General features: G+C 40.2%; 1 protein-coding gene across 1 annotated transcript; it reads left to right on the top strand.

Annotated features, from left to right (window-relative positions):
- Nucleotides 1-5,934: 5,934 nt before the first annotated feature.
- On the top strand, nucleotides 5,935-12,195 carry zfp64 (zinc finger protein 64 homolog (mouse)). The gene is made up of 6 exons (XM_014979725.2): nucleotides 5,935-6,600; nucleotides 6,713-6,880; nucleotides 6,962-7,108; nucleotides 7,876-7,938; nucleotides 8,033-8,284; nucleotides 8,371-12,195. The coding sequence occupies exons 1-6, from the start codon at nucleotides 6,579-6,581 to the stop codon at nucleotides 9,702-9,704; spliced, it is 1,986 nt and encodes a 661-aa protein (XP_014835211.2). The 5' UTR covers nucleotides 5,935-6,578; the 3' UTR covers nucleotides 9,705-12,195.
- Nucleotides 12,196-12,573: the final 378 nt, after the last annotated feature.

Below are 12,573 nucleotides of genomic sequence, written 5' to 3'. Positions count from 1 at the left end.
TTAACGATTTCATCTTTTCTTTTTACTTTCTTTTTATTTTTCTTTCTCACTGTTTCCTTGTCAAACGATGTTTTGAAAATCATGTAAAGCACTTTGAAATGCCTGCTGCTGAAATGTGCTATACAAATAAAATTTGATTGATTGATTTTGATTGATTTTCAACTTGGATATCAGATTCAGTCAGCATCCCTTTTTTGTTGAACTGTTGACCTCTGACCTTGGCTCTGCGGTGCTTTATATTGTGCCTGGTGTTTTTATTACCTCCTAGATAAGTTGTTAATGCACCCTTGGAGTAGTTTTGGTCAGCAAGTCAACCTGGGAAGGTTCTGCACTGTTCCCTTCATTTGTGGCTCTCTCACTTTGGTTCGTTGGGTTTTCAACTCTTTTCAAGCTGACAAAAGTCAATTTCTTCTTATTTGTTTTTTAATTTATTTTGGATTGGGGACGATGCTTTTTTTAGTTCTTTTATAAGTCAGAGTATTAGGGCCATAGCAGATGGAAAAAAAATTAATTAATTTCCCTACAAATCACAGAAATTTTAGATTCCTGAATTTTCTAGAAGAATCTTGGACATTTCTGAGCTTGAAAAGCAGAAAACAAAAAGAAAACACAGTTTTAACAGTGAAAGATGAGTTCTGTTTTACTACTGTGAATGAAACCTGTGAGTGTCTCATTAACCTCATGAACCTTAAAATTGACATTTCAAAACTAAATTTGCTTAATGAACACATGCCAATTTAAATAAAAACTCTTTTTTGGCTTTAAAAAGTTTTGACGCTCCAATAAGGTATTTATTTGGCCTTATGAGAATTGGTTTATTTTTCAAAACTGAAATGGAAACACTTTCACTTTCATTTTATAATCACACAAATCATGTCATCAACAACCAAATGTTAGTGCTGACAAAGAAGATGACAGGAAGTGGCATGAGGTTTTTTTAATGACTTACCTCGTGAATAAGCTTCTTCACATGTGTTTTTAATTGCATTTCTTTTATAATGAAAACACCCAAATCGCAAAATTGTTTTTGTGACTTTAGCGGAATATCAACAAAGTTTTGCGTATATTTATAAAAGAAATGCAGCTACACTCAGAACTACCCCTTTAAACAATGATGAGGTTTATGGTGCTGCTTTTGTTTCAAATGCTGCAGATTTGGTGATTAGAACAAGATGTCATCAGATTTATCTCAAAACTCTGAAATGGTGATTTTTGCCTAGCATTTCATAACAAATAAAATGTGGAAAAATGATGCAACAAAGTCTGTGATTTGTGAGAAATAATAATGCGATTGAAATAAAATGTTGCAAACTGATATTTATCTATTTCCTGCCTTGTTAAATCACTGTTGATAATTATGAGAATTAATGAATGTGATCAGCATCTGCTCATAGATAAATCACTAATCATTGAGTAATTAAAAATAAACTGCGTCACACAGTTAGCCCTTTGCATTACTCAGTATCAAGTAGCAGGCCTCAGTTGCTTTAAGCCATGCAAGTGTGAAATCTGCACCTCTACAAGAAAAATCTGTTGATTTGATACGTTATGAACATGCAGAAGAAAGAAGAGGCATTATAGAAGTAGGAGACCAGGCATCCCACTGCAGAAGGTTGAGGTAAAATAGAGAAATAGTCATTGTGTTCTTTTTAGATAATTATCCAATCGATATGTGCCAGCGGTTTAAAGTTTGCATAAAGCACAATGACGTTTTTGATTGGAGGTCTAAGATGAGAAAAGAGCTTTTTGGTCTTGGCTCCCCTTCAACTTGCCACATATTTCAGCTTTCAAGACCAACTATAATAGATTTATACCAAATGAGGAGATGAGAGGAGTCATCTAATGGAAGCAAGATATTAACTACTTTAACCTTTTAAAACCTTTAAAAAAAACTCAGAACTACCCCTTTAATGGTCACTTCCAGCAGAAAGAATTAGGTCTGAGTGTAAAAACAAATGTGTGATCAAAAGTGTGCCGCTGCTTTTTTGATACATCTCTGTGGCTTTTCTATTTTGCTGACCCACTGATTCCAAAATGTCAGCTATTACAAACTGGAGCAGCGGCTGCTTGAGCTGCTTTGAATACGCTCCGTCTCTTTTTCCAGCTTGATTTTGGACACCCCCTGCTGACACTAAAGGAAAAATACTAAATTTCTGGAGGATCTTCCTTTTCAAGCACAGCTCTTGTTTTGACAAAAGCCGGACAAGAACTTTTATTCTTTATGATTTTAATGCCCCTGAATTGGATTTTATGCAACAAAAGGGTTAAATTTCTGTCTTAATTTCTCTCCCAGCATGTATCTTTGGATTGAATCCGCTCCTCCTGAGGCTACGGCTCGCTTTATTCAGTGAAAGCCACATGTACTCTCTCTCTGGTTAGCCCGTACTCATCTGTAGCCCTATCATCTGCATCAGTTAGCACATACAAAGAGCAATGTGCTGATTTGCGTGTGAGCATGTGCTCCTTTTGTATGTGTGAGCGCTTATGTGCTGTGTCTTTTTTTTTTTTTTATGATGAAGTGGGACTGTCAGGAGGCTGTGACGGTTGCCAGACTTCGGCTCTGTGTTTATCTGATGCTAAGTCGGCAGCTGTTAACCAGAGGAATTCATACATGTGTATAATTCATCTTATGACTCAAAACAAATAGGGGATCATTTCTACTCGTTCATTTTTGTATTACACAAATAAAAAAAAAAACTTTCCCTAAGTTGGCCACACAACATGACGCACATTTTACATCTTTTAAATTGCTGCCACTGTAGATGTGGGCTGTAGCAGGTTAGCTTTAAACACATTTATTTTCCACCTCTTAATGATAATAATCTTTGGACTGGCACTGGTGAAATTAGCCTCTCCTGAAATATAAAAAGGGGGGTGGAGGGAAATATGAATTAATAATAAGTGGAATTACTCAAACTCTGCACACAACGACCCACAGCAGCACGGTGAGCCCTGGGCCCCAAGGTGACAAAACCTAAATATTTTATGTCTAAATATGATTTTTGGGGGTCTTATGCCTGCAGTGTAACAATCCAGCCCAGGTCTTTTGCATCACATGGCTGAGCTTTAAGGCTAAAAGGAGACTTGGAATAAACGTGTGGCTCTCATCCTGACAGAGACAAAACCTTTAGATCAGATTTTGCAGATAGCTGGAGAGCCTCCGTGCCTCTAAAGCGAGTGGACTGTGTTGTTTGGGTGCCCTCAGGTGGAAGCCTGGTATAATTGCTGTTGACAACCTACAAGTCATTGTGCAATTAAAGCATCTGCCGCTCCTGTGTGGCAGCAGGCTGTGATGCCTTGTGACAGCTCGTGGCCATTAAGCAACTGTAAGCAGCTGGCGTGCCTCGGTGGGGGGAAATAATGTGACAGAGGCATTGCCCCCCCCTATTGTTGCCCTTGTCTCATTGGGGAAAAGAAGGACATTACATCACTCACTGGAAATGTGGGTGTCCCACTAAATGGGAGAAAGGTATGTCTTGGAATTGGACACAGCTTGATATCCAAAAGACACTTTCCTTTTGACTTCAATAACTAATTGGATCCTATTGAATAATGTCAGACGATAACTTGACTGGCATTGAAAATGCCAGTTAAGTTTCTTTTAATGAAAATCCTTGAACTCTCTTTGTGAAAGTTCCTTCAATTGTTTTCTTTCTTTCTCTTGAAAACAACGCTTCTCATTTTGTCACATTAAACTGTAATGTATTTATTTGGATTTCATGTGACAGAAGTTGAAGGAAAATGTTAACGCTTTTCAATCTTTTTAACAGAAATCTGAAAAGTGTGCAGTGCATTTGTATTCAGCTTTCTATGCTTCTAGTGTTACTGGAGTGCTAAATAGAGTCCATCAGCTGCTTTGTGAAGGCCACTCAGGTTTGTGAAAGAACATTAGTGAACAACGGCATCATGAAGACCAAGGAAGACAGTAAACAGGTCGGAAATAAAGTTGTGGAGAAGTTTAAAGCCATGTTAGGTTGTACGACAATACCCAAGCTTTCATCATCTCACAGAGCACTGCTCATTTTATCAAAGAGAGCTTGATGCAACTGCAACCAAGACATGGCCATCCATCTAGAAACATGATGGTGTCTTTTTGTTTTCAATCCCAGTTAAAACCCATCTGAGGTTGTAGCTGTAATGCTACAAGATGAGGAAAAGTTCAAAGGGTGCATATTGTTGCAAGGCATTGTATCTTATTCCTACTTTGGGGTGTTGCCACATGAATCACAAACCAAAATTGAAACCAAAGGCACAGTTTTCCTGAAACTATTAAAATTCATCAAAACATTCAGCCTGCTCTCCACAGGCTGCGGTCGCGGCAGAAAGGGGTGGGGACACGTCTTGAGTCTGATGGGGATTTACTGTATGTGCACAAGATTAGCAAATTCTGGACGTATCAAATTATTTATTTAATTAGCTCCTTTTCATGTCATTTCTGTGTCATCACATTTCAAAACTGCAAATAAAGCTGTTTTTGTAACTAATTTGACACAAACAGTCCCACGGAGGTATCTGAATATAATAGTTGAGTATCCTTACGAAATCTTCTTCAAAGACGACGATTATCAACTTGTCACAGTCATGAAGGCAGGCCATGAAAGGCCATGCAGTTTGTGTGTGTGTGTGTGCGTGTGTGTGTGTGCGTGTGTGTGTGTGTGTGTGTGTGTGTGTGCGTGTGTGTGTGTGTGCGTGGGTGTGCGTGTGTGTGTGTGTGTGTGTGTGTGTGTGTGTGTGTGTAAGCCTTGTATGCGTGTGTGTGGATCTCCTGTCTGTCTCAAGGATTTGCTGTTTCAGCAGGGAAGGAATCAGTCCTGTGCCTTTGCTGTTCGGGAAAGTCAGTGTAAGGAAATTCCTCAGCTTCACAGTGGCAATCAGGCAGTTAAGGAGCTGCCACTGAAAATGGAGCTGTGTGTCACTCACTTTCATGGCTTATTCACACCAGCACAACTGCTTCGGCATAAATAGAGGCCTTCTCATTCCCTCACCCCAACGATCCCAGTAAATTGTCCTTAGTTGAAAATGGCTGTTTGTTCAGCAATAGCAGCTGCTGTGTCTGAAAACTCACACAAGAAATATCTTTACATTCCTGTAACAAGTGCTAAAGCTACATTTAGCTAATTCAAGTTTACTTTTGAGCCAACTGTTAAGACTTAATACACCTCATAGTATATAATAAGACAATGTTTTAACTTAGATTAAAATAGTTTTGATGTATGTCTTTGAGGCCGGTTTTAGTACAGGTAGTCAGCTAAAGAAGATAACTACCTGAATTTGAAGATGTAGCTAACCTGCTAGCTCACATTCTTAAGCATGACAAACTTTATAAAGGGTATATCAAAATTTCACATTAGAAATAACTTCCTTTTAACAGTTGAACTATATGTTTTTCAAACATAACACATCAGGTCCTTGGAAATGCTAACATGACTGCTAAGTGAAGTATACATTTTTTCTTTGCCATATGAATCAGCAAGAATCTTTAATATTCAGTTTAGACATTAGATACTTTTAAAACTAAGTCAGAAAACATGTAATTTTGTGGGTAAAATATATGGTGGTGGGTTATCAGTGGTAACAATAAATGAGTAAATGGAGCTATTTCCAAATCTGCTCCATGGCAGCTGAAATTATTTTTGCCCCATATCTTTTTTGATATATTATGCATTAGGATTGTGTGTGAATAATGTATCTTTATATCTGATTTTCCTTTGTCTTTGTCAGATATTCATCTCGGTGTTCATCTCACCTAGAAAACAGAATGGACTGGTGATGCAACAATGAAGAGGTTTATAAGGACAGAAAGACAGAGCAGATCTTACTTCTAGAGGAGGCTTAGGTCTTTCAGTGTTTGCAGCAAGATGCTGCAGATTTTCTGTAATTTTGCTATAGAGAATATGATATCTTCTTCCATCATTAGTTTGGACAGCAGGTTTAGAGCCAGGGACTTACAAAGACTTCTCTGCTACCTCTGGAGATAATTGTGCGAAAACGGATTTTTCATGAAATGAAAAACATTACGAATAACCAAAAGCATCCTCTTCATGATTTTGCTATGCAACAGCAGTGTCTTCAGTCAGAGGGTTCTTTAGAATCATAGTAATACAGATTGCTACAGGAGATTCTTCCTGGCCACAGCTATCAGCATTTACAGCAACTCTTTGAACAAACTTATATAATGTGAATTATACATATAATGATATATCAACATGGTCTACATCTGTTGAAAGAAAGAAAGAAAGAAAGAAAGAAAGAAAGAAAGAAAGAAAGAAAGAAAGAAAGAAAGAAAGAAAGAAGTTCCTTTTTCCCACAGCATTCAATGCAACATGGTTTGTAACTTAGCATGCCGCAAACTGTAGCGATAGTGTCGTAAAACCTCAAAGTGTCGGTGTATTTGAAAGAGTGAACTCTTATTTTTTCTCGGTGTTAACTAATCTTCATGGAGCTCGCAGTTGAAAATATGCGGTTTTATTTATGGCCGTATTTTCATTTGAGTCGCTTTTGTTTTACGCCAAAATGAAGCGTTCGTTCGAACACAGCAGCCGAAAAATAAGTTGAGCTTTACCAAAACAACCTCGAAAATGGCAACATGCAACAGCGAAGGTAAGACAAAGCAGCTCCTAATCAGCACAGAATTGTTGTTGGGTGTCAGTATAACAAATCTAAATATATAAATTTTGTGGTGAAGTCATTATTTCCTATTTTCGTTATGTAGTAAATGCAGGATCCTGTGCTGCGGTGGAGGTGAACCCAGACATCCACATCTGCGGCTTCTGCAAACAGCAGTACAATAATTATGAGGTTTTTCTCGCCCATAAGCAAAACGGATGCTCCCTTCCCTCCTCTCACACCGCGGTCAGCTCTGTATCAGCCCCTCTTACAGGTTCCAGTTTTATATTTTAAAGGGAACTCACTTAAAAGCAGCCGTTTCATGCACGTCTGACATGGTCTCCTCCATCCTTAGGTTCCAGCACAGAGTTTGTTCTTGAGGATTCTTACCAGGTCTGTGTGGTGAGAGGCATCAAGAAGTCATTGACCAAAGCACAGAAAACTCCATCCAAGAAACTAAAACCTGCCCTGACTTCCAAAAGACACTCCTGCTGTTTCTCAGGTTGGTTCTGTAAAGTTACTGATCCTCACACCATAAATACCGATCTGAACCAAACAGGTGTTTTTAATGCAATGCAGAGAAGAAAATGCATCAGCAATGACCTTTTAAAAAATAAATAGTTACTGTTTATCAATGTAGGAAAGGTTTAAAGTTATATTCAAATTATGAAGGAAGTTAAATTCAGTTAATTTATGTAGTTTCTTTGGATGAGCATCTCTTGAACCTGGCTCAGGAGACTCTGCCATGACTGCACTGATATGGAAGTACTTTCTATGTAAATGAATAAATAAATATGTAGTTACGTAAGTAACTAAATTAGATCTTTGTAATATCTTCTATAGTGGTTTCATCTAAGAGAGAAATGCATCTAAGCAGATAGAAAGAGCACATTCACAGTTAAGTGCTTTAAAAGCTCAGGGAATAGCTTTCTTTGAGAGACAAGGTAAATGCTAAACTCATAAAGTTTGCTATTCTACAGTGATAAAGGTTCCTTCACCGCATGAGTTGGTATGCACTGCCAGAAAGAACATTATTGCCATTTTTTGGGTGTGTGGAACCCCCTCTGAACTGTTTTAATAAATAGATCTGCAAAGAAACAAATATTTGCAACTTTTGCTAAATTAAAGCAAAGTTAGGAAAAAAGATGTGTGCCAAAATTTGTTCACACATTGTTAGGTCAGAGAGAACACCTGTTTTATTGTTTGCACAATGTAGTTCTAAAAGCTTCTAAATAATTTGAGAGTTTGGCTTTTCTTCCACATTTACAGGTTGCACTTTTAAGACACAATATGGCCAAAAAGACATGGAGCGACATCTCAAGACTCACACCGGTAGGATAGTCCCTTTTAATACGGTACTGTTTTTGAGATGAGCTGCAGAAAAGCCCAAAGAGTCAGCCCACTTTGTTCTTCCCTCATTGAGCAGGCGAGAAGCCGTTTGAATGTGAGCTCTGCCACAAGCGCTTCAGCCGGCGTGACAAACTGAACATGCACAGCCGCTCCCACACGGGCGAGAGGCCTCACAAGTGCAAGCACTGCTCCTACGCAGCGGCAGACAGCAGCAGTTTGAAGAAGCACCTTCGGATCCACTACGACGAGCGGCCGTTCAAATGCCAGATCTGCCCTTACGCCAGCCGCAACTCTAGCCAACTCACTGTGCACCTCCGCTCTCACACCGGTAGCTTCCTTCAAAAGCTAATTTGACGTTTTCCTGGCTGACCTGGTGACACAAGCCTCTCATTTATTCTCTCTTTCTCTTTCAAGGTGACGCACCTTTCCAGTGCCAGCAGTGCGACGCAAAGTTCAAAATCAACTCCGACCTGAAGAGGCACCTCCGCATTCACTCCGGGGAAAAGCCCTACAAATGTGACTTCTGTGAGTACCGCTGTGCTATGAAAGGAAACCTGAAGTCTCACACTCGCATCAAGCATGGCACTGAGAACTTGTTTCAGTGTGAACACTGCGACTACAAGTCCGCCAGCAGGTCGGCTCTGCGGCAACACGCGAGGCAACACCTGCCCGCTCGGCCCTTTCAGTGCTCCAAATGCACTTACTCATGCTCCAGCAAGGGGGCGCTCAAAGTCCATGAGCGGATCCACTCAGAGGAGCGCCCCTTCAGATGTGACTTGTGCAGTTTTGCCTCCAAGCGACTCAGCTGTCTGGTCACCCACAGAGAGCAGTGTCACTTGGATAAAGCAGAGAGAGGAAGAGTCAGGAATGCCGGCAGAGGTGGACGAAACTCTCCTAAACCCGTCAGCTCTCGGTATCGGGCCAAACTGGATGCAGCCCGGGCCTTCCACTGTGACTTGTGCGATGCATCGTTTGTGAGGGAGGACTCGCTGCGCAGCCACAAGAAGCAGCATAGAGACGCCCAGAACACGGTGCAGCTCCAGCTTTCCAGCTCAGCAGACACGGTCAACCTTGTTCCCGTCACAATGCCGCAAAGCAATGCTCAGATTGAAGTTCCCTTCCCATCTAGTTCAATGGTTTCATACAATAACGCACAGATTAAAATCATCGTCCCACAGCCTTTGGGTCAGCAAAGCACCTTAATCCCTGCTGGTGGGGATGGATCGAGCAAAACCAAACTGGTCTTACTGGAGCCAGACAACCAAGACGTCGTCGTCAATCAATCTATGATCCAACAAGTCAACCTGCTGGCAGCTGTGCAACCTCTCGGGTCGCCTTGTAGTACCGTCAGGGCCGAACCCCAGACTGTCCTGCTGACAAAGCTGAGCTCAGACACTGACACCCCTCAGGACTCTAGCAGCACACAGACTCTGATCACCTACAGCTCTGATCTGGAGGGCCTCAGCACCTTCATTCCTGATGGGGGCACAGAACTAAGAGTCGTGACAAAAAAGAGCTCACCACTGGTGACAGTAGCAACTCCACCGGACATGGTTAGCTCCAAGCCTGCTGAGCCTTGTCAAGAAGCTGGACTGGTGGTTCCAAACATTGGCATTGGTAGCCAGAACGTGGTCATCCAGGGCGTCCCACTGATAATGTGCACTCAGCCACAGCAGGGCGCGGAGGAGCAGCTCTCTCCACACACACTCTACGCAGATTCACACACACCTGGAAGCATGCCACAATGAGTGAAATGAAATGTACTTTGCATTTCCAAAGAGAAGTTCACCTAAACTCATCATAGGAAGCAAGTTCTATATCATTCTGGAGCTTTTTATTATTTATTTGAACCTTTCATACAACATGCGCTGCAACACTTTTTAAAAACAAGCATCAGGAGCACAAATTTAAATGTTAATGCATTATGAATTATTCACATGATACACCTCCAGTAAGATTGGGTTAAATGTTGCTAAGCAAGTTTCCCCTTAACCAAATGCTTTTAGTTGACACCAACAAGCCTTTTGATTGAATATTTGACCACTCTTTCAGTTTGTTTAACTTTGTTTTGCTGTTAACCATTGTCAATAAAGTTTTAATAGGTTCAATGGGTGAGCCAATTGGAATTGGTCACCGATTATATCTACTTAAACATAGCCAGTCCTAGTCTTTATGGTTGCTCTCAAAACTGTGCATGTTGCTGTTATGTGGCAGGTTTTTTGGGATATGAAAGTGTAGAATAGCCAGATCCTCCAAAGATGTTCCCAATCCAATCCCTCCAGGGTGACCTGGGTCTCCTTCCAATGGAAATTCCTAACCAGATGCCCAAGCCACCTCAATGGCTCGTCTCTATACTCTGAGTCCCTCCTGGATGAAGGAGTTTCTCTTCAGACCCTTGTATTCACTTTCTCATTCTTTTAGTCATTACCTAAAGCCTGTGACCACAGATGAGGGCAGGAACGTAGATGGTCTAGTAAATCGAGAGCTTCACTTTTCAGTTTAGCTCTCTTCACCCCAACAGACCCGTACATGTTCACGTCACTCCAGATACCACACTAATTTTCCTGTCGATCTCCCACTCCAATGTTCCCTCTTTTGTGAACAAGAACCCAAATTAAACGGCACTACTTTGGGTAGGACCTCGACCCCAACCTGGTGAAGCACTCTATCCTTTTCCAGATCAGGACCACAGTCAAAGTGCTGATCCGCATCCTGACTGCTTCACATTCTGCCTGATGCCTCCAAAACACATTCCTTCAACATCTTGGCATTGCCTAGAAATGCTGTCCAGAAAGGTTGCAAAGAGAAACTTTGGAGTCCAACTCTCATTGGAAAAGTGTCCAACTTACTGCCGGCAATGCAGACCAAGATCTGACACTGGTCATATTGTTACTCCATATTCCCAAAGTACCACCCACAGGAAACCCTGAGGGACACAGTTGAACACTTTCTCCCACAAAATTTAATTCCTTTCAAAACTTTTTCCACAACAAATTGGTATTTACTCCTTAAAATTTAAACCTAAAACTACTAACTCTGTTTGAAGAGAAATCTAAAATCTTAATTGGAAAATGGAGGGGAAAAATGGTTCAAATAAAATTATTACAACAACTTGACCATGATGAGTGTAAGTAAACTTGTCACAGGAATTGCATAATTAAGTGAAACTATAAGCACTTTTAGTTGTCTGGAAGAATTGAGGAAAACTGCAACATATCAATACTGTTGACTTAAGCTGCTGTTGATTTGCCTGAGACGTCTGACATATGAATGACATCATGCCAAGCTGAAAACATGGATGTAGCTGCAGTGCAAAAACAACAAATGTTACCAAGTATTTTCAGTCTGGTTTCTGGTGCTAATATTGTAGTTTTGTCCTATTTCAAGTGCTCTAACTTACAAGTAACTTTTCCGCAAGGCATAGGACCTTTTAGGTCAATAACTCTTGAATATTGATTAAAACTATTAGTTCCACTGGCAGATTTTTTCACTTATCACAAGATATTTTTTCCATATTATAAGTGAGAAATATCTTACAGTGGAACAAGTAGTTTTGATCAATATTAAACAATTTATTGACCTAAAACAAGCTCCTGTATGTTTTGGAAAAGTTACGTGACTTAGATTTGTCTTATTTCAAGCGTTCTCATATATTTGCACTAGAAACTAAAAATACTGGTTATGATTTTGTGTTTTTGGAGTGTGTAACTAGCAAGTAAAGTGTTGCAGTTGCTCTAGGCAGATAAATCACAGTTGAAAGTTGCGTTTAGAGGGAAAATGAATGACATACACTGACAGAAGTGATGACAAACTGCAGCAATTGTTTGCACAGTGTTTTCCTGCTCACTGATGAATGCCAATTTCAATAAATTTGTATTCATTTGAATTTATTTTTGCTTTTATTTGTTTGAGATTTGTTTTAGCTGAGTAACGTCCTGTAAAGTGCTGAGGAGCAACGACTGGAACCTGAAATCAAATATGTCGGGCTCATGCATTTTTTATTTTGTCCATAAGGGGGCAGCAGAGTGTCAAGAGTAAAGATTGATATAATGCGTTGTTTACTTACATACTCTGTATGTGCATTTTTGTTGAAAGAATTTTTCCCAGTCCTCTGTCTGAATCAACAGATGTCAATTGTAAATAACATTAGTTCAACCATCAAGGTCTTTGATTCTAAAAGCCAAGCTGCTCCAGCAATAGATTTTTCAATAAAGTGTGTGTTTTGCTTGTTGCCATCTATTATTCTGGCCATTTTTACACACAGATGTCAGTCCTCTGTATTCGTAAGCAGAAGATGCTTCACCTGAATAGGAGGCTCCTGTGAATTGATTTCTTCGTTCCTCGTCTCTCGCATTCTGGCACTAATGGATCCACTGAAGCACGCTGCTGCATTTACAGGCTCAGCATGAGCACAAACTCAAGCAAAGTTACTTCCTGATGAATATGTCTGTCAACACCGAGGCTTCACATCAGAGTTAGTTTGTCTTGGACAAAGGGAAACATGATTGTGCCCCTTTAGTAGTTCCTGATTTATAATTGGGAGTCCTTTCATCTTTTCTGTGGAATGATTATGGAGGGTTTTTGAGTTTTCCTTGAAGTGTATGTTGGTTAAAGCCT

Source organism: Poecilia mexicana, unplaced genomic scaffold, assembly GCF_051168715.1.
Source record: "Poecilia mexicana isolate PSO_F unplaced genomic scaffold, ASM5116871v1 scaffold_7, whole genome shotgun sequence".
Lineage (NCBI taxonomy): Eukaryota > Metazoa > Chordata > Actinopteri > Cyprinodontiformes > Poeciliidae > Poecilia > Poecilia mexicana.
This window is presented reverse-complemented; position numbering and strand designations above follow the sequence as displayed.